Below are 22,015 nucleotides of genomic sequence, written 5' to 3' on the forward strand. Positions count from 1 at the left end.
CACATTATTTCATCTTAATCCTCTTGTCAGAAATCTCGTCAATCTTACAATCACTAATGAGTGGCTGCTTTCCTCGAAAAAGTCGCTTAGGTACCTACCTATTATGTACTGTTATTAGGGGTAGACGATAGTTATAAACTTTATAGTAATTGCATGTCATAGTCCATGTATATTCAAGTGGTAAAGATTGTAGATTTCATTTAAAAATACATTTTTTTTATTGATCACAATTCACTTAAACTACAATAGTTATTACCTAGTTATTACTCATTAGCTCTATACAAGTTTTCTTAATCTCTATATTTATTTATACACAGAAGTTCAGTATTTATTTGACATATTTATCTATATGAACAAAATATTTATTGTTCTTCTTACGACATTACTTCATAGTTGAATTAACTATTCATAAGTATTGAATGTAGTATAATATAATATGTACAGCAATTTCATGTATGGTCAGTCATTAAAATATATTATTTTAAATTGCAAAAACATACCTAAATTATTTAAACAAAGAATCTTAATATTAAACAGCAATCAATGGATATAATTAAACATTATAAGAAATAATTAACAAAGTATATGTTAATAACTTAAAAAAATTAAAAAATAGTATAAAACATATTATAAGAGTAGTGGCCAGTGGGTACTATACCACTGTTATTGGAGTGATGAAATAATTTAAATTAATTTTGAACCACTGGCGGGAACATATTTGAGGTTAAAAGCGAATTGTATACATTAACTCGATGGTTTAGATTTGGATTTGGATTTAAAATTTATTCGCCTAGTGAAAATCACCTTGACCAAATACATAATTCAAATTTGAATTTGCAGTTTGACGCGACGGTTTTTGAATAATTTAATCGGCTAGTTTATCGATAACTCACATAACCTCAATTAACATGGAAAAAAAACGGTTGGTCCACTTTTTCGTTACCACGCCGGGAATCGGCTACCACCACAAGCGTCATCCCCGCGATCCTCACACGACGCCCGGCCATCGTGATCACCAACCTCACTACCACTGTCCACTTGTCTTTTCTCTACCCCGCTCGTGCATCACCGGTTCCCGCGATTTATTTGTTGATTGTTGACATCCACTGATCGAACGGAAACGTTAACGACGACTACTTACTCTGAATGTTGATGTTGGATCACTCGTGTTTTCCTCACTCATTTTGTTATCGGTTTCCCAAACGGCTCTCGCGCGTTATCGTAACAACGTCTCCGTCCGTCGTCCCACCGTAAATCGCATCCATGTAATCCGACTGTCGACCGAGTTTCCCGGGCAACTGTGCCGTTCGAAGTCACTTGTACAACGATCTTTGGACGCGTCCGTCCTTTTTACCACACGTGAACCGCTCGTTTTCTTCCGCGATATCATTGTCAACACAAACGAGTACGTACGTATCCACACGATAATTGCAGACTAGTTGCAGTTATAAGTGGTTTTATATTATTATATATTCTAAAAATGTGTACGGGACACGGGAACATTATGTGTTTTTAGGGAAACATTATATTTATAATATACCTACGATGTGTTTCTTGTCCGTGTGACACATATTGTGTAGTAGATGCATCTTGTGTGTAAGGAGTGTCTGCTGTAACGTCGTGTCACTAACCACTGGTGACTAAAATCTAGCATATGTGCTATTTTTAGAAAGATTGGTTGTATTTTGGACTGTACTCTAAGGTGCTTGGTAGTAGAGCTTTTTGTTAACAGTTTCATTTTAAAGTTTTTGAGTTGGTGCGTCAGAGTTTGTTGTAGAGTCTGACTGAACGACACAATTGCTTGATATATGTATGCAGTTTTTCTTTGTTGAGTGGTAATATTGTTTAAGAGTATACCTAATGATTTTATGTTATTCATATTATCTTTGTATTATAAATAGCTATATTTGATATATTCAACTACTGTGTACAGTTACAGGAAATTTATTGCACGTTAAAAGTTTACTTGGCCATATTTTATCTCGTGAAACAGGCTCATTTAAAATATTAATCAAGATAAATTATATCAAATTTCAAGTAATTTGCCTAATTAAATATAACAACTTAATATAATTAAGAATTTGATGATCCATTTATTATAATAAATATTAATTTTGGTGCTTTTCGTTTATCCCAACTACTTGCTGATGCCGCGACTACCACTGAACAAATTCTGTTATCTAGAATACATATTATTATACATGTTGACGACTGCCGTCTTTAGTCAATCGTGTGACTACCTAACCAAATAACTATTTAATAATTATTAGCAAAACTATGGGCATCGTTTTTTAATCTTGTGACCACGGATTGATTAATCTGTGCCTATGACCTACCTTAGATAGGGCACTATAGACAATAGGTATGCTAAGCCACCATTTTGCGACTCATTCATATAATATTATGGAACTATGAAGTTGCCGCGTTTATTAATTATTTTATCATCGATAAACGAGTCGCAAAATGGCGGTTTAGCATACCCATATATTTAGTGCCTTACCTTAGACGGTGTTGCATAGCACATTGAGGGATATTTTCGTTTTGAATGTCCAAGCGAAGGTAGCGAGGTAGTAAGTGGCAACGCTGGCCCCTATTTCTAAGACAGTTTTTGGTTAAATTAATGTGGTGTCAAAAGCACAATAATCCATTTATAAGTGTTTTAAATTGCATGGCTGAACATTTTCCTCGAGTTTGTTATTAATTTTGAATTTTATTTTTAGTTTTTGTAATAGTTTTAAAAATCTTTAATTCATTTTTTAAAATTATGTCGTATAAAGAAAGGTAGTTATGTCGATATATGTATGCATTTATGTCATAATAAAAGTTATAATATACAATATTATATTAATTATATAAATGACAATTTATGGTCAAAACTTTTTGGAGGTAGTCGAGATAATGGGATTGAAACCCGTGGTAGTCAGGATAACTGATAAGTACCTTAATTCTATATCTATATTAATATATATTTTATGCCAAGTAGTATTGAATTGTATTCTTCACACATTATATATTTACTTGACATTTTAAAATTATATGACTAACGTACGTGAACACAAATAATATAATAATTTATGAGGAAGAAATATTTGATATGCAAGTAATACCAGTATCTAATTTATCACTATTAACATGAAACATGATAAATTGCATTTATCATGAGTTGTTGTCTTAAAGTATACAATCATATGAATTATATGAATTACTTCAACCTGTCATTTGTTACTATTTTAATATTAAATTAAACTAACTTAATTATTGTATGTTTGTTTCCATAATAAATATATTATAAAACACTATTTCTTTTCTACCTACATAATTTATACTTAAATTATTTAGACATTCATTTTTTTTTAATGAAATGTGCAAAGTAATAAATAAGTTAGTTTTTCTAATACAATACAGCTTTTTAATAATGCTATGTTATATGATATAGTCTGTTATTACAAGTATACTGTATCCAGTGAGAGAATACATCGCAGGCTAACTAAAATTGGTTTTTTTGCGCATCCTCTAATGCCACTTTTCCTTAGGGAACTGGTTTCAATAGCAGTGTGATGCAGGAGGATGTGCAGAATCGGTGCGTTCTCTCACTGGACAAAGTATATATATTTAAATAGTATAGGTACACTATAATGACATATTTTTTGTAATCACTCATCAGTTTTTCATCACATTTTGTTAATGTCAGTTATTTTTATTAAATAATTTTAATATTTAACATTTTTGCTTAAATATTATATTAGTTTAAATTTTTAACTTCCAAAACATTTAGCACATTGTAACACTAAAAAATTCATGTATACATTTTAATTTATTAAAACTTAATATTAATAATTCTGTATTATTTTAGGTACCAACAATGGATAAATCGGAGAGAAAGAAATCTGCTGGTTTAAAAGTAATTAACAGATTTGTATATCAAAAATATTAATTATAATTACTAATACTATGTAACACCTATTTTTTTAACAAACCTAATTTAACAGTATGATTTAAATTTATGTTGAAATTATGTACAATTGCTCTTGCAAGCTATCCTTTTTTTCAATTTTTTTCTGCTAATAAATGTATTTTTGTATGTTGAAAACAATGGGGAATTCAATATTTTTTATTAATTAAGTTTTAATATTATAGCTGTTTGAAATTTGACTCCTGGTATAGTAGCTTTATTTCAGTAATTTTAATTATTTTTTATTGTGAAGGTTAAAATTAATGTTTTATTTTATGTATGTAGATATTATATAAAACTTGGATGTTTATGCTCTGAAAACTAAAAACTTCAAAGATATGTATGCACTTGATGCTTTTAAAAACACTGATAGGTACTCTTAACTTTCTTGAATTCACAAACACGAATCAAAAAAACCATTTCATATTACATTCTTCAATTCATTGAATGGTAGTAAAAAATGTTATTTTATTATACATTTAAAAGTAGCACTGATACACAATACAAAAAGTTTTTTTAAACATTACAATTTACAACCAAAGACTGATGCCATGCCTTCAATCACAACTAAATAAATTTTAATTTTAATTTATTAATAGGTCATTCATTTTTGACAATTATAATTTAAAAAATATGCAAATAAATTTAAAAAAACTTAAATATACAACATTAATTTCAAAACACAATAAAATTTCCTAGTTGAATTTATTTAATGAATATATTATTACATATTTGTATTGTTCGCAAAATAAATAACTTCTGGTTTTAACAAATTAATTTAACTGGATAACAATTGACTGTTACTGTTGATACCATTTAATTTTTACTCCTTAAGACTTTAATATTATCTTTTTTGGCTTTATTTAATGTTTAAATATATGTATATAATTTTAAAAAACTAGTTATATTTTATACAGTTTAACATTTTATATCTATTTTAAATTTCAATATTCATTTCTAAATATTATTTAAGAAAATATGTAGAGGATGATTTCTATGTTGGTATCACTGATTACCTATCTCATTTACTGAGTACTGACAACTGTACATCGAAAGATTTTTCTTATCCATTTTAGTTGTTCATCATTTTTAAGTTATTATATTTGGTTTTTTATTATTATGGTTTTAAAAAATGAGTAACTTAATGGTAAGTTAAATGCATATTTTATTTTTGTAAGGCACTCTGTCAAAGTAAAAATTATATATTGAAATACAAAAATGCAATGTTACAAATTTAGTATGTATTGTTTTAGTGCAGATAAATTTTTGATTAAATAACAATGTAAAAAAAAAAATAATTGGTCATTATTTAACATTCATTAATCCTGTTAAATAATAATAGTACAATAAAACAAAAAAAACTTATGCTTAATAAAATTTGCTTCATTTTTGTATAAAAACAACTTCATTCTATTAGTACAATTTAGTTTAGATAAGCATAAATTATAAATAAATAAATAATTTGTTGTTGCATTAGTATTTAATTGTATATTTTATAATCAATTTAATTTGTTAATTTGTTTATTTTTAGGAAACCAATAGTCTTTTAAACCTTGAAGCACATTTTCTTGGATTTGATATTGATGATGAAGTATTGATAGTTATTGAAAATAAGAAAAAATGTAAGTTTTTCACTTATTATATGTTCTGATGTTCGTATAACTTCAAATTTTATGTTATTATAAATTTTATGATTGCATTTAGCATTAAAAATGGAACTTAGTAAAGAAACTGGTGAACCTATGGAAGTGGATGACCCAACCGACAGTCCATCCATTGTTAACAATAATCATGTTAATAAAAAGAAAAAATCTAAATCAAGTAGTAAGTTAAAAAGATGATGTTTGTAAAACTTTTATATTTTTATACTTTGTTACATGTTTACGAATGTATAAAATGTGTTTATTTTATTTTTTAATTAATTTTTAGTATCATCACCAGAGCCCAGTGATGTTAAGAACAGCCGGAGTAATAAGAGGCAAAAGAAAGACAACAAAAACAATGATGCCTCAGAATCCTTGGAATTAGATGTTACACCTCCTTTAGGTGAGTATCAAAATGTATAATATATGCATTAGGAAACAGATAAAATCTCCCCATTCATTCACATTTAATATAATTATCTACTAATTATAAATTTTCATAGGTGTAATTAACTTATTTATTAATGTATTTGTTGCCATATTTAATATCCTAATATTCTTTGTGCTACGTACACTCATCATATATCACTCAGACTTTAAACTTTTTGTAATATATTAAGACATAGATATTAAGATATCTTAAAAGTTTTAATCTAACCTTTAATTGATTAAATAAATTCTATTATAAATCAACTATTAAATTAATAAATAAATAGTTAATACTAAGTTCCATACCATTTAGATGTGGATGAAATATTATGAAAATGTTTGTATAACATTTTATCTTCTATTTCAATCTTATCATCTTTGAATTGACATTTGGTATTTGGAAATGCAAATTTTTGTATAGGAATGCCAACATAATATATATTGCCTATAGTTATTTAATAACTACTTGTAGTTTGTACATTTTGTTGATTTTGATAAATTTTGTAAACATTTAAACTTTGAATCAAAAAAAAAAAAAAACGCCTATGTATTATTATTATTTTGTATAAATATAAGAATAATTTATGTTGGTTCTTGTATTAAATTTTCAATAATTTAGACCCAGTGAATAACTTATTGCATAGAAAAAGAATTTAAATATTGTCATGCCCCTATAAATAGCTTAAAAAATATTAAAATAATTAAAAGTTGTTTTTGAATTTCTTGTTTTACCTGTATTTTTTTTTCTGATTATTTTGAAGAATACTGGTAATTTTTAATTTTACCTCTCTAAAAAACAAACTAAATGAAATATATTATCTAAATTTCCTTGTATTTTATCTTCTAACGATTGTGAAAACATCATTGTAATATCAATATTAGAATCTAAAATATGTTCAAAATAACATTAAATAAATGGAGGTATTTTGTCCATCTAATGATAAAAACATAAGTAAAATGATGTATCAAATGTATGTTCTTAATGTCGTGAGAAAATATTAATTTGATTGTGAGATTACTTTTATTAGATGAATCAAATCCTAATATATACATATTATATATTTGACTAATTATAGTACTTAATTAATTTTTATTGAAATTCTTTTATTTTTTTTACATTTGTACAACTACCACTTTTAAAATTATGTTTGTTGAATTAATGATAATGAATTGGCTAATTTTATTAGTATTGTCACACAGTGTCGCCATGGCCACTGGGCTGTGAATGCTGCCGAGGCCCCTCGAGATTTTTTTTTTATAATGTCATATATTTTGTAATTAAGCATTAATTTTATTTTATTATTAGGGCCCGGAACTTGATGTATTTGCATCTTTTTTTCTAATGCTCACATTTAATGCTCGTCTATATAGAAATGTGATTCATGAAGTATAGAATTTAATGATACAATTTTTATTTTGCATTTTTAGGGAATTTTATGCTTTAAAGTCATTTTTTAGTATTTTTGGCAAATTTTATTTGTTTTTGTACTTTTTTTTTTACATATATTTGCATTTTTCTTGTTGAAAGTTACATTTTAATGTAACACATGCAGTTTTCATTAGCTTTTTAATTATCAACGTTCATTATCTTTTTTTTTTTTTGTCGCGATCTATGATTATTTAATAATCTGTAGTATTTTAAAGTAGTATTTTTTAAAATATAGTTTTATTTAATTAATTAAAAATAATTTTTTAATATTTTAATTTTTGCATCAAAACAATACCTATTTATCAATTTTTTTTATGCATTTTATATATATTTTTAAATCATTAAGTCCCGGGTCCTATATATTATTATATAAATTTATCGAAGTATTTAGCCATGATTTTTCTTTCGGGGTCCGGGAAATTAAAAATTGAATCAATATGACATGCTTGCCTATTAAGTTTAGCAGGGGTTTCCAAACTTTTTTATTCAAAGGGCACAAAAAATATCAAATGCTCTTAGTAGGCCAAAATGTTATTAAAAAAAAAAAAAATTTTTAATCTTTAAATTTTAGATATCTATTTGTATATTTACCGTCCTATGAGGGCTGTGGGTTGTGGTTTGGTGACCACTGTTCTATTTTATGATTAGTGCGTAATAGTACAATTGTCAAGTAACAAGTTGGAAGAGGTTTTTTAGATTGATTGTGCTACTGCAGGTTAAGTTAGTTTTTATCTTTCTTCTTAAAAACAATGAAGAAAAAGAACAAAGAATTCTTAATGTTTCAAAAATAATTAGTTATAAATTGATCTTATATTTATTATTTATAATTATTATGTATTTATACTAAATTATACTGTTACAGTTGATTAGTGATTATAATATACATTTTTTATTATGATCTATCATATTTGTAAAAATGTAAAGTATTTTTATAAAAGTATCTTAAGGTGTTGTTTCAATAATATGTCTGTACATTTTTTGAGGGTCCCTAAAAAAACTGATCTATAGGCCTTTGGTTTGCTAGGCCGAAACTATTGTCACATTTAAAATACTTTTGCAGAATATGATTAAAACAAATATTTAATAATAAATTTCAAATTTCAATGTTTAAAAATAAATAAATCAGAATTATTTATATTTTATTTTAATATTTAAACTTTTAATAAAATAATTTAAAAAAAAAAAGGAATGTTGTGTAACTTAAGGAAGTTACAAATAGTTGTTAATTTCAAAAATTGATGAAAAAAAAATGTGATGATAATTAATGTAGTACTATAACCATAATATTTTAGTGTAATAAATTATTAAATAATGTTAACCATATTGAATAATAAGATAACATATGACATGTTTAATACCCTATATTTATTTATTATAATAAATCTATGAAATTTCAGATTTAAAGGGCAATAGTAAATCATTTATGGATCTTATGTTGTACAAATAAATAGTACCTATACTTATTATATTTCATAATATGCACCATGTTTTCTAAATTTGAATAATGAAAATGTTTAAATAATTATAAAAGTTAATTCAAAAACGTTTGTATATTATACTAATTTTTTTTTTATTGTTTTAGAACTTACTACTCCAACATTCAACTTGACCTCTTCTAACACTAGATCACGCCGTAGTACAGGCAGAAAAATGAATGTTGATATCAGTGATGCTGTTTTTAAACTTCCATTTGAATTTGGTGAGTAAATTAATTAATGATATATTTTTGTATATTATCTGTGATAAATATTTTTCAGGATGGAAACGAGAATTAGTATACCGAACTTCAGGTGAATCTACTATTATTAATCGAGGAAATAGAAGTGGTGATGTATACTATTATTCTCCAAATAACCGAAAACTTCGATCATTACGAGAAATTCAGGAACAATTGGATGCTGATAGTGAAAATGTTCTCACTATAGATAGTTTTACTTTTTTAAAACAACCAATTGGCATGAATGACCGATCAAAAGAACTGATCAGAGATGCCAATTCTAAATTATCTAAGGTATATAAACAATTTTATAAGTTAAAATTTTGTTCTTTGTAGCAATTTATTTCATAATCAAATAACACTTGAACACAATTTGTCTAAAAAAATTTTTTTCTTTGTATTTAACTTTTTAATATTTTATTCCTTTTTTTGTCTTGAACCCTGAACATTTTAAACTAAGAATTTTAAACAGTTGAAATTTTGGACTATTCAAGTGTCCAACAATTAGATTTTTTCCAATGGATATGTTTAGGAAAATATTAGCATCAATAGTGTCTGGTTATGTATATAATAATATTAATTGTACTTTTTAGATTTATGTTTTTATTTTTATTTTTCTAAATTAGTTATTAATTAGCATAACTGTTTTTATTTTTTAATTTTATTAAAAATGTAAATGTTAACTTTTCAATTTAAAATTCAATATTTATTTTACTTTTGTTATATTTTAAAATCATTAATTATATAGTCGAGCTACCAAGAGAACACTTCTGGGTGACGACCAAAATTTGCTCGTTTTTGCACATTCCCACCACTAAACACTTCAAAACACTGGCCGCCATTAACGCGTGCTTCCGACATGTTGTCACCACTATCGCGCGAAAGAGTAGCGTTCTCTCGGTGGCCCGAATATAGAATATTTAAAAGATTAACAGTTTAAATAAGGCTGAATTCAAATTTAAATATGTTTGCCCTATACGTTTTTGTTTTCTTATTAGTATATATAAAATGATGTATTGGTGTATTTAAGTAAGAGTCATAAAAATAAAAATTGATGTTAAGTTAAGTTAGTAAACAAATGCAAATATAAATCCAGAAATTTTACCTTATAAACATATCAGTATAATGGATAAAAAGTATATATTTTTAGAAATAAAACTAAATGTATTTATAAACTGCACGTGACAATGCAGAATGTTGGATATTTTTATAGGTATGCTGCATGTGCACCAATAGGCAATAATCATTATATTATACATAACCACATGAATTATAATTCTTATTTTATATTCTTCATATTTTATTCACATAACTCTTTAAAAACTGAGAATTTTTAATTATTTTTATATATATTTTTAGGAAGATTCTTTTACTGCTATTCGACCTAAAAAATCTAAAACACCTGTACAGCAGCGACCACCATTTGATTATGAATTATCAGATGATGAAAACAACAAGTCTTCAAGTAAAATGAAAATTGTTTTTAAAAGTGGAAAGACTCCAAGATCTAGATCTAAAAAAGGTAAAAATAAATATATTTTATTATTAAAACTGTACAATGCTGCCCTCGACTAATCATATAGATTTATCCCTTAAACTTCTTTTAATGTAAACTATTATAAATATCTAATATAGTTAATTAAGTTGTTATTTTCTAGTATAAAATACAGGCTTAAAAATGTATACAACCATTTAGTATTATAATTTAGATTTGACCCACTAGTGGTATTTAGACGTATAGATACTTACTTTTCACATCACGTGAGTATGTGGCTAGTAAGACAAATCTAAATTAAAACCATGAACAATAAATAATTGCTTTAAAGTGCGGCCAGCAAAAAGTAAGCCGCTAATGTCATGCACCTACCGGCTGATTTTTACATATTCAGAGGTTCTACATTTATAAACAGTCAAACAACATTTGATGGGTGCCTTTGCATATTTTAAGTTTGAAGTACCTTGTGTGGCAATAGCGGCTTAATTTTTCATAGGCCGTACTTAGTGTTATTTGTCTATAGTATTTTTATAATGATAGACTTGACTGTACACATACAAACATTTCCTTTTATTAATAAAGGAATCAATTTTAGTTTATTATACCAATTAAAATTATTTATGTTTAATTAAAACCAATTTAAAAAAATTGGCGTTGATTCATTCAATTTTTGATAATTTAGAATTAACCTTTCTCAAATAATATTGCATTTCATTGTACAATTCCAAAATTTATATATAATTCAATCTATGTGTGAAATATTGATTAAAATATCCATATACATTTAAAATTGTATTAAATATATATTTGTATACTTTATTGAACTCTGTATATTTATTTGCTTAATAATCTGAGAAATATTCAGTTGTATATTTTATTATGCTATTTTAATGCAGAATGTATTTTTACATTATTAAATAGTGAATTCAGAATCAATGAATACATCTTCATCTACTCCTGAATACATAGCTGAAGACTGGCAAGCTATTCAATCTAGTGTATCACCAAAAGTTTTTTCTCCTAAACTTGAGAATAATGATATAAATACCACAACCACTAAAAGACGGTAACATATTGGCTTTATTTTTTATTTTTTTGCTTAAACAGTTTTTTGCTTATTAGTTTATTATTTGGCTTCACAATTATAATGCAAAATTAAGGGGTTGTAATCCTTATGCTTCCTTCTACATAATCCTTCCTCAATCAAACCATATACGTGAATGGATAAAAATAGGTCGTCAACATCAGATGGGGAAGTTATCATGCAGACTCCTTGTGGTATACGGTGCCCTAATAGTGATGAACCTGCCACTCTAATGTGTGCTCAATGTCTAGTCTACTATCATCCAGCATGTGTCAATTTAAATGCTAATTTAAAAATTGTTGGTTATGTATGTATAGTAAGTGATAATTTTTAGTTTTCATTATTTTCTGATAACCAATACAACTGTATTTCCATATTTTTATGAATATTTTTTACCTAGAACTGTCGATCTACTGTGCGACAAAGAAATAGACGTGTACAGTCATCTCATACTGTAGTTGTTGGTGCTACTGAACCAGAACAACTACGCGTTGAACCAATTCGTATACGACAAGTTCATCAAGCATCAGATACTCCTAATTTCTTTATTGATAGAACACCTATTTCTAAAATTGAAGAATCACACTATGAAATTGATGAATATAGTGATGAAAGTGACTCTGATATAATAAATACTGTTATATGTCAAGGAAATGAATACAAAACTACAATGGTTGATGGTAATTTTCATGAGCAGTATGTTTATGAAATGAAACAAACACGAGGACCTAGTTTGATGACTTGTGTTATTCAAGAGCCCAACAATTTGGATGAGTAAGTTAATATTTAATTTTCCCTATATTTTGGGGGAATATAATAATGGACCAGGCACACAGTAGCGTTGGTCATTGGTCTTGCTTGTATGAATGAGTGTAAGTTAAATGTTCGTATTTTTACTGCTTTAATTGTTTGATTATGTTTGTTTTCAGATTTGAGCGGAAAGTCTACATTCCTATATTCCTTTCAACCCCTGTTTTTTATTTACTTATTGTTTCATACATGTTCTAAGGCCTATTTTTGTTTGCATGTTAAAGCTAGTGGTCTTTATATGTGCCTGGTCAAGAACATAAACAAATATTGAAGGATGCTTTTTTATAACTAAATTAATAAAATAATTTTTAATTGAACATTTTTTTTTATCAAATTTTTCAGGAATTCTGAAATGAATGGTTCATTAAGAGATATTGCAACACCTTCCACTTCCACTTCCATGCAATCATTCAACTACATGGCTAAAGCATTGAGACACGTCTTTAAATATCTAAAAACGCATGAACTTTTAGCAGCTTCTAGAGTATGTACCGCTTGGCATATAATTGCAATGAATAAGTTCTTAGTAAGTATAACCTTAAAATTACTCACAATATATTCTTGCTAATTTATTCAATTATTTTTAGTGGCAAAATGTTCGTCTAAAAAATTCTATGGTCCATGATTGGGAAAGGTTTGTAGACACTATTGAACAACAATTAACTCATACTTTAGACACTAGACGAATGTTGATACCTTCAAAGGTTGAAGAATTTGAAGATTTTTGGTTGAATTTTTCGAAAGCAATGAAAAGAGCACAAAAGTTGAAATTGATTGAATTGTATAGATGTCCTACTCATGTAGTTGAAGATATTATTTACTCATTACCTCAACTTGAAGAACTTAATGCTACTTCAATTAAGTAATAAAGAAAATTAGATTTTGTTTTTTTTTTTTTAAACAATTTTAATAATTGATTTTATTTTAGAAATCCAAATGTAACAAAAGAAACTAAGAACATTAATGACTTCATGGTACTAAACTTAAATTATTTAGGCCAAATGACAATGCTCACTGAGTTAAGACTAAAAGGTTTAAGTGGAATAAAATTAACGGCATTGCCATCTTTTGGAAATTTAGTTAATTTGAATAAACTTGTAAGTTTTAATGAATGACTGAATATTTATGGATAAAAAAATTATAATATTAATTGTTTTTGTTATTATTTAGTCATTGACTTCTATTAAATCATTTCCAAAAGACATCTGTCAGAGTTTGGAAACTATTACTGATAACCTAGAGTTTTTTGAAATTGGTGATTGTGATTGTTTATCACCAGAGTTTGCATCGCCATTAAAAAGATTTGTTAATTTGAAATCATTGAGATTAGAAAACTGTGGTCGATGGGAAAGTTGTGCACAAGACGTTTTTCCTGTTATTAGGAGTCTTGAAAAGCTCACTATTTTGGAATTGGTAAACATAGAATTTAGTAGTGTTGTCGAAGATGAATTGGAAAAATGTGTTGGTATTAAAGCTTTACTGATTATTCCTGCCTATGTGAGCCAAGTATGTTAATTTATTATTGTATAATATCTATTTATTTATTTTAATCTGTTATATGTATTTTTTTTTTTTTTTTTTTTTTTAGTCTGCAACTACCAATTGCCACTTGATTGACTGTCTCAAAAAACTCTCCAAGAATTTAACACATTTGGTTTGGGGATTGACTCATGAATTACTCCGTGTTACAGACTTATTTATAACTCAGTATCAACAGAATCAGCATAGTATTGGTTACAATTTAGAATTATCCCATGCCAGAGAACAAACCAACAATATACCTATATTGAGGACGAGAAAACCCAAACAGCGGCCAGATGTGGTTGCTTCAGAAAATGATAAGGAAAAAGACAAATCAGATAACGTTGATATACTTTCAGTTCCTGCTCTAGAGAAATTATTGGATACAATGATGCCTGATGCTAAAACTAGAGTACTTAAGGTTCCTTTTTCGGGAACAGTTAGAGTTTATTTGAGTGAACAGTTTAATGATCTTTGAATTAAATGTGTAATATTCATTTATTTCTTAATTCTTTCACAAAAACCCTTTTATATTATGATTCTATTTTTGTGAACATGAGAAAAAATTTTTTTTTTTTGTAATTCAAGGTTGAAGATATTAACAATTTAAATTATTAATTTTAATGTACATCATATTTTTCTGTATATGTATTGTAAAACTGATCATTATGCATAAATGTTATCATACATTTAATATATTTATAATTGTAATAATTTTATTTCATTTATAATTCAATTTTTTTTTCATTTTGTAAATAATATAAAACTTTTAATTTGAAAATGTACATCTTGCTATTCATTGTATAGTAAATTAATTTTGATTCGATTCTAAATAAGTTAGATTCAAGAACATTTTTAAGAAACATTTTCTATATACTTTTTATAAAAAACAATTCACATAGTATATCATTTTTAAAATTGAAATTAATTGTCCTTAATTTAAATATGATTTTACTATAAAAGTTAATAAACTTTTTTTATGAAATAAATAATTAAATTTCAACAACCAACTATGTGCCTTTCTTTAAATACAAAATGAAAACTTTTCAAGCAATCTGATAATTATAACTTTGATAACTTTTATTAATCAATACTTGGGTGAAATTTTATTTTAAGTTTTCACTGAGTATTGTTTTTCATATAACATTCTTTATGAATTCGCATGTTGAAGAAAATAATTTACTACATTTACTATGTATCAAAAATTCAAAATTGTATGTAAAAATATTTTAAGTTTTCTTTATTAGTATTATTCAAAATCTGTTTATAACATAAATAGTTGTTAGATTTAGTCATACATAGAAAATGTATATAAAAGCTATTGATACTTATTATCCAAGAATGTCAAATATAACTTTTATTGTATGTTTATATTATGGTTGTATGAGGTAGTTAAATTCGTTCTAAACAAAGTATTGTATTTATATGTTATTATATTTGTAACTGTTCTGATGAAAAAACTATTTGACTACTTCATATAAACTAATATAAATTTAGTTATATTACTCTGATATAAACATACAAATACTTAATTATCCATGTTTTGTAAATCTGTAGATATTATACTGAGAGTAGTACAAAGGTTCCTATGACTACAATTACTTTTGTCAATAGTCACTCTTCTACGCCACCATTTGTTTTCTAATTATTAATAACCTTAGCATTTGATTATTTAATATTGTATACTAATTTTTGAAGTTTTTTTTTTTTTTTTAATAAACGTTTTAAAGTTATTAAATTCAGTAAAACGCAAACCAAACTAGAAAAAAATATTGATTCTATATTGTTGGGAATCAGTGTTTCCGACCATATAATGACAACCCACCATTGGAATCTCTTACTGCCAGGTAGACCAGCAACAAATTTTCTAGGTTCAACTTAGGTTTAATATCATTAAAATTTATTATATGTCTAATATTACTTATACATACTATGTGCGTAATACACCTTATGGTTTTGACCTGTCAATATAATGTGACCTGTTGAAACGTTGATGTAAACTACCATATTATTATTATTTTTAGTTAATATATAGGGACTAGGAGCTCACAGTCGCATAGTAATCTAAATAGTTTAAACGTGGATGTATAATGCGTATAGTGTGTGAGAACGAGTAAATTTCAATTGTGTATAAACAATTTGCATGTATTGTTTTCTCAAGAAATACACATGTGTTTACACATTTTTATTACAATGAAACATATTATGCGGAAAAAACGGGAAGTGAAGTATTTCAGTCACAGGAGAATTTCGTCTTTGAATGAAATTACTTTCCTGCCACATATTCTATCTTAGCATGTCTGCATCGAAAGTTTGATTTTCAATGCCAGTTGATCGTTAGAAAATAAACTTTTTCAGTCCACCATAATTTATTTTTAGTAGGTATCTAATAACTACTGAATGTAGTAGTTTCTCAATGATTTGAGTTAGATTATGTTAAAACTGTACGCGAGTCAATAGAATTTTAAAATTTTACTGCATGGTTAAGCATAATTTTCCACTTAAAATCCATGTTTCGAAATTGAAAAGGTACGAGATTCCTTGTAAGTTTTAAATTGGGAATTAAAAGTTCAGCATAAAGCCTCATAGTACGAGCGATTGAAGTTCAATTTTTGATTTATTTTGAACTTTGATTTTTAAGCTCATTTAAAACGATTGAGAAATTAATACAAATCACTCATAAGTTGGTTCTTAGTATATATGTGTTGAAAGTTACGTTTTTGAAGTGTCATCTCGAAAAATATTTGTAGACCTCAATCTCTTTCAACCATGTATATTAATATTATTTTTAAAATGTCAGGAGCAATTTTAAATTTTTATAGTTGTTTACTGTGATCACAAGATAATAGAAAGGGTATATCTTATTATTTACTTTTTTTTTTTTTTTATTATAAATCGGGTCCGAGATAATGGAAGGTTATTCGTGTACTGATAACAGTATTATGTTTTTGTATCGGACACTTGTTTTTTTTTCTATATTATTGACTCAGCGTTAAAAGTGATTACTGTGATTTTTAATGATTTAGTTAATAAAGAGTGCGAATACTGTGAATAACCACATATGAAATATATACAATTTGTTTGACTTAACGTCATTGACAAATGCGGAAACTAAAAACTCGCTCAGTAGTAATGATATATTTTAACAGAACAATATTTTAAATCATCAGACATGACTAAGATCGTTCATTTTTTTTATACTTACTTATTTTACTTTACCGCAAAACTGTCATTGGCGTCGAACGTATCCATATCATCAACTGCGACCATGTAAGTAAACATTTTTTACTATTTTTTTTTTATTGGGATCTATGAATAGCCATTTTTTAAATATTTTGTTCTTAATTCAATTTTTGGTCTAGAGATGTGTTGCCTGACGGATGTCAAAATCTTCTGCAATCATTTGCTAATGAGACAGCCAAGTTTACACTGTGTGTAGTTACTAATGCTCGGCCGATCACTGTATGTGAAAAATGTGTGAACGAGTTCAATCAAGTATTTAAGAGATATGAAGAAATTCAAAAGGTTAGTAAAATTATAAAATAATCGTCAATTATGCAATTAAATTTTTTTTTATTTTTGTTCATATTGTAGTTACACAACAATGATAGTGAGGTAGACTGTCGAGCAGTTTTAACTAATATCGATCGGTTACAAGTTGTGTATGCAAGCTATAACTATGTGTTGGACATGTGGGAAAAAGCGTCATGCAAACGTTAGTACTTACATAGTTACTACAATCTAATACCTATTTTTAACACTTGTGGTATAACCAGTTTTTTAAATTTATTATTAGTGTGTTTAAATGGTACTGTTTTCAATGACAAGACAAAAGGAGTGATGATACGCGGTGATAATTTAGATGAATGTATATCAAAACACATAAACAACACAAAACTTTCAAACTCATCACTTTGTGCCGATTGCAAACAATACTATATTAATTTAACCGATTACTATAATATGTATAAAAATGAAAACACATTTTGTATGGATGTGGTAGATTTAGTAAGTGAATCGATTTGCAAATTTACTTTAAAAGTTATATTTTTAACCACTGATTTATTGTAGATTAACACTACACAAAGTGATTGGAGTTACAAGTTTAAATGTCATGAATCTAACTATGATTCCGAATGGATTTTACTTGTCATTTCGGCAATTGTACTTTTAACACCCGTTTTATTTTATTTTATCAATTGGCTAGTATCTCAGGAAAGATCGAATTTATTATTATCACGTGAATATTTTTTATTTATTATTAAATAGTTTATTTGCTGACTAGTTGTTAATATTCAATATTCATTGCTTTATAGAAAACCGTTGGCATCAAGGATTTACAAATAATGCAGCATCGACTTCTGGATACGTCGTCATATCTTAAAATTGATGTTTGTGTCTGTTGAACTATCAGTACTTTAAAAATGTATTATATTGTGACTCAAGTGTGTTATAAGCTGATAATATTATAATATGTTTTTTCATGTAATTACAATTGTTAAGTTAGTTAATCATATTTAGTGTCAACTGTGATATTTGTAAATTGTGAGACAATTATAAAAATGTACTACAATTATTGTTTATTATATTATTTATTTAATTAAAGTATCTGAAAACAAATTGTAATAATTTGTAAATTATCATTATTATTATTACTTTATTTTTATACAATTATATCATGTTATATTTTATTTAATATTTTAATCTGTTCTAATATATTTTTTGTAACTTGTCATTTACAATATCCAAATACACTTACCCACCTTGTTTTGAATATTATATGTTCTTTTGATGCTAAGCCGACGTTAAAGTATAGTGGTCATCAGTTGATCATTTCAATTCAACCCCGAACCAATTGAAAATGGTGCAAAATTGAATTCATTGCTCTACGTGTACGTCTATTATCATTTTTTTTTTTGTACATAAACGTGTATGAACATTAGTCTAACCCACGATCTTAGAAGACCGTGGTTTAACTATTGAAACTACTCTACTGTATATTTATCTGTGTTATCTTAAAATTTCAAAAGATAGAAATAAAATAATAATAATTCAAAAACTTATAAGAAATTAATATTAAACGAATCGAAAATTATATCTATTAGTTATATTATGTTTAACTGATCTATTGCAAAACAACTACTGATTAAACACATTAAGTGAGAAAGTGAGACTGAAAAACTAGTTTGTTCTAAAATAAAAATTATAGTTTACTTTGCATATTGTATGGTTAATTTCTTATTGTGTGTTATTAACATAATTAAAGATAATAATATAATTTTTTGTATTTTACAGTATTTCATTAGTAATTCAATATTAAACTGACTTGAATTGAATTATTGATGATAATGTAGTGTTGTTGTAGTTGGTTGTAATGTTAATTTGAAATGTAATTAAATATTTGAGTATTGTTATATTCATTTTTGATTTTGTTTATAAGTAAATAAAAATTAAATTTATTGAATAATTTATTAATTATTTTTATGTTAGAAATTTTAAAATTTTATAATTATTAATAAATGTCTTAGAAATAATGTTAATTGATTTATTAACTATAATTTTATAGTAAAATTAAAAATGGTTATTAAATGTGTTACATTAAAAAATGTGCTGTTACGTTTTAGATTTACATTACTGTACAATAATTTACAGTTAAAATTATCTTCGTACCATAATAAATGATATTAAGCTCTAGATTATAGTAATTATAACACATTTACAAAAATTTTGTTTGTTAAACAATGTTAACATAACATTACGTTCTCACTGCGGTCGCTGGAACTGTTTTAAAACCTGAATGAAATAAAATTATTTGTTAAAAACAGATTTGGTAAGAGTTTAAGAGTTTAATTTTGTACAATATTTTTATAGAAATGCATATCACAATTATATATATTTGCATAAATAGGTAATAGGATCATATTAAAATACAAAGGTGAATTATTAAGGAATTTTAAATCTATAAGTTTTCATAACTTCAATTTCTCAATTATTTATTATATTTTATTAGTAGTATACATATATAAAAATACAATATAAAGTCAATAATATTATGAAAATTAATTAAAAGTTAAACATTTATTTTATAGATCATTGTGTTACATTAATATTAAGTAGAAGATAAATACTTACTCTATTGAGTTTGTTAAACGAAGATCATCGATTCTTAACTTTTTTTGTACTGGACGTTCGTTTGGCAGAAGCTAATGGATTTCTGGGGGTGGTTGGACCATTTGTCAAACTATTAGATTTTCCACTTTCTTTGGTCATGTTATCTTCGCTACCACTATTTCCTGTTTGTGACTCAGTTTCACTGTTTATTTCAGCTAATAATAACAAATAATATATTTATAATATTAAATTAATTTTAATTTAAAAAAAAAACAAAATTATGTCAATACCTTTTTCTTGAGCCTCTACTAAACCACTTACAGCCTGAAAAATATATACAATACACAACATTACAACAGTTATATTAAATTACAAGACACTGCCAAATTATAACAAATTACATTTTAATGAACATATGTAGTTCAAAAACTCATTTCGTATAGCTCTGGTAAGTTAAAAAAGAAAAACTAGTATACAATTATTAGTTATAGAAAACAAAACTTACAGCCATGGAGGTAATAGATGATTTGGAAAACAGACGCTCAGCTTCTTTAAATTTTCTGTTACGAGGTTCATTTTTAGAATTGGGAAGTTTATTAGCCGATGTAAGATATCTGTCCCAACCACGGATGATATTACCATATAAATGAGTGTCCTCTAAATAACTTCCTTCAAATGCATAAATTTGACGTTCAAGGTTAGCTAAGGTTTCCTAAAACCAAAAATAAATATTAGTTCTAAAAACAATCATTGCATTTGCGTTTAATTAATTTATATTGTGTCAATGTTAAAAGTTGTTATAAAATAAAATTATTAATGTGAAAATAAATTTTTATAAAATAGTATATTTAATGCTAGAGTGCAGTAGGTATAAACAAATTTATAATACTTGTTTGAAATCATAGAAGAATAATTATGAAAATAATTAATCGTTGTCTATTGGCTTATGTTTACGACTATTACTATAATATTTTAATTTCATAAACACTGCCAGTTGTAAATTAATTTTTATTGGTAGGCAGTAAGCACAAATTTCTTGTATACATCAATTATACAGCCGGTAAACACAATATAATTATTATTGTACATTGTTATATCTACACGTACTGTATCTCTAGATCAAATTCTTGCGTTTTCGCGTAAACTACTAAATTAAAATTATCAATTATCAAAGATTTACAATGATTAGGACCAGTTGTTATGATTGTGACAACTTAACTGTATGCGTGAGTTACAATGTAAAATAAACTGTATCCGATTATGAGAGGATAACATTGAAAAACCTATCCACCTTTAAGTGCAATATTTCTAGGCCAGATAAATCAGTAATTCGAATACGAACTGAAAACGGAATAGGCGACTGGCGAGAGATTGGCAGACACATTCGTTAGTTAGATATTATATTCTCAGACCACGACGAATGCGTTGGTGTAGTGTGCAATTGTGATTTTATGATCGGAAGCGCATTCAGCCCGTAAAATATGAACTTACGGCAATGTCCGATTTGCGTTTGACGAGCTCTGCCAGCTCGGTGCGCAAGTCGTTGGAACTGGACGACTTGGACATGGCGTGCGGGCTCGGAAACGGTGCCAAGTATCTCTATCGCTCGAACGCGGTACCCGCCCAAATCACGATTGAAAAACCGACGAAACGAAAATATGCGTTACGGGATTTTCTCGACCCACCGTGATGCGAAACGATTTCGTCGTCGTAGTCATGGATTTTCGAGTTTTTCGACAGATTAGCAATCGGTGTGCGTTATCAGTTGTAGTTATCACGGGTCGTCCGCAGTTTGTTTGTGTTTTCGTTGAAATATTGGCGGGA

The 22,015-nt window shown here is 26.6% G+C and overlaps 3 protein-coding genes across 7 annotated transcripts; 2 read left to right on the forward strand and 1 right to left on the reverse strand.

Moving 5' to 3' along the window:
* The first annotated feature begins 979 nt into the window (after nucleotides 1–979).
* LOC114125812 (uncharacterized) lies at nucleotides 980–15,793 on the forward strand. Of its 5 annotated transcripts, XM_050200080.1 has the most exons (17): nucleotides 980–1,405; nucleotides 1,934–2,037; nucleotides 3,854–3,901; nucleotides 5,484–5,574; nucleotides 5,657–5,776; nucleotides 5,882–5,998; nucleotides 9,036–9,152; nucleotides 9,211–9,464; nucleotides 10,530–10,692; nucleotides 11,587–11,731; nucleotides 11,900–12,065; nucleotides 12,150–12,523; nucleotides 12,902–13,085; nucleotides 13,147–13,421; nucleotides 13,488–13,656; nucleotides 13,730–14,065; nucleotides 14,148–15,793. In XM_050200080.1, exons 3-17 carry the CDS (start codon nucleotides 3,863–3,865, stop codon nucleotides 14,556–14,558), a joined length of 2,961 nt encoding a protein of 986 aa, XP_050056037.1. In that variant the 5' UTR covers nucleotides 980–1,405; nucleotides 1,934–2,037; nucleotides 3,854–3,862; the 3' UTR covers nucleotides 14,559–15,793. The 5 variants fall into 5 exon arrangements, with proteins under 5 accessions (XP_050056037.1, XP_050056036.1, XP_050056035.1 ...); XM_050200079.1 differs by lacking the exon at nucleotides 1,934–2,037 and having other exon boundaries at nucleotides 980–1,409; XM_050200078.1 differs by lacking the exon at nucleotides 1,934–2,037.
* Nucleotides 15,794–17,198: 1,405 nt separating this feature from the next.
* On the forward strand, nucleotides 17,199–18,854 carry LOC114125754 (osteopetrosis-associated transmembrane protein 1-like). The gene is made up of 6 exons (XM_027989522.2): nucleotides 17,199–17,350; nucleotides 17,443–17,605; nucleotides 17,675–17,795; nucleotides 17,877–18,088; nucleotides 18,152–18,320; nucleotides 18,397–18,854. Exons 1-6 carry the CDS (start codon nucleotides 17,253–17,255, stop codon nucleotides 18,462–18,464), a joined length of 831 nt encoding a protein of 276 aa, XP_027845323.1. The 5' UTR covers nucleotides 17,199–17,252; the 3' UTR covers nucleotides 18,465–18,854.
* LOC114125755 (chromatin modification-related protein MEAF6) lies at nucleotides 17,634–21,927 on the reverse strand. Its single transcript, XM_027989523.2, has 5 exons — nucleotides 21,683–21,927; nucleotides 20,697–20,903; nucleotides 20,482–20,515; nucleotides 20,213–20,406; nucleotides 17,634–19,873 (listed from the first exon to the last, which is right to left on the reverse strand). The coding sequence occupies exons 1-4, from the start codon at nucleotides 21,755–21,757 to the stop codon at nucleotides 20,237–20,239; spliced, it is 486 nt and encodes a 161-aa protein (XP_027845324.1). The 5' UTR covers nucleotides 21,758–21,927; the 3' UTR covers nucleotides 17,634–19,873; nucleotides 20,213–20,236.
* Between the last annotated feature and the right edge of the window lie 88 nt (nucleotides 21,928–22,015).

The sequence above is a fragment of the Aphis gossypii genome, chromosome 2, assembly GCF_020184175.1.
Source record: "Aphis gossypii isolate Hap1 chromosome 2, ASM2018417v2, whole genome shotgun sequence".
NCBI classification, from domain to species: Eukaryota; Metazoa; Arthropoda; class Insecta; order Hemiptera; family Aphididae; genus Aphis; species Aphis gossypii.

Excerpts from the sequence above, each read along its gene's own strand:
- LOC114125754 (XM_027989522.2), top strand. The coding sequence starts at position 17,253 with ATGACTAAGATCGTTCATTTTTTTTATACTTACTTATTTTACTTTACC. Across the intron at positions 17,796-17,876 it reads GGAAAAAGCGTCATGCAAAC|TGTGTTTAAATGGTACTGTT; the intron begins GTTAGTACTTAC and ends ATTTATTATTAG. Across the intron at positions 18,089-18,151 it reads GTATGGATGTGGTAGATTTA|ATTAACACTACACAAAGTGA; the intron begins GTAAGTGAATCG and ends GATTTATTGTAG.
- LOC114125755 (XM_027989523.2), bottom strand. The coding sequence starts at position 21,757 with ATGTCCAAGTCGTCCAGTTCCAACGACTTGCGCACCGAGCTGGCAGAG. Across the intron at positions 20,516-20,696 it reads CATCTATTACCTCCATGGCT|GCTGTAAGTGGTTTAGTAGA; the intron begins GTAAGTTTTGTT and ends TATATTTTTCAG. Across the intron at positions 20,407-20,481 it reads AGTAGAGGCTCAAGAAAAAG|CTGAAATAAACAGTGAAACT; the intron begins GTATTGACATAA and ends TGTTATTATTAG.
- LOC114125812 (XM_050200079.1), top strand. The coding sequence starts at position 3,863 with ATGGATAAATCGGAGAGAAAGAAATCTGCTGGTTTAAAA. Across the intron at positions 3,902-5,483 it reads AGAAATCTGCTGGTTTAAAA|GAAACCAATAGTCTTTTAAA; the intron begins GTAATTAACAGA and ends GTTTATTTTTAG. Across the intron at positions 5,999-9,035 it reads AGATGTTACACCTCCTTTAG|AACTTACTACTCCAACATTC; the intron begins GTGAGTATCAAA and ends TTATTGTTTTAG.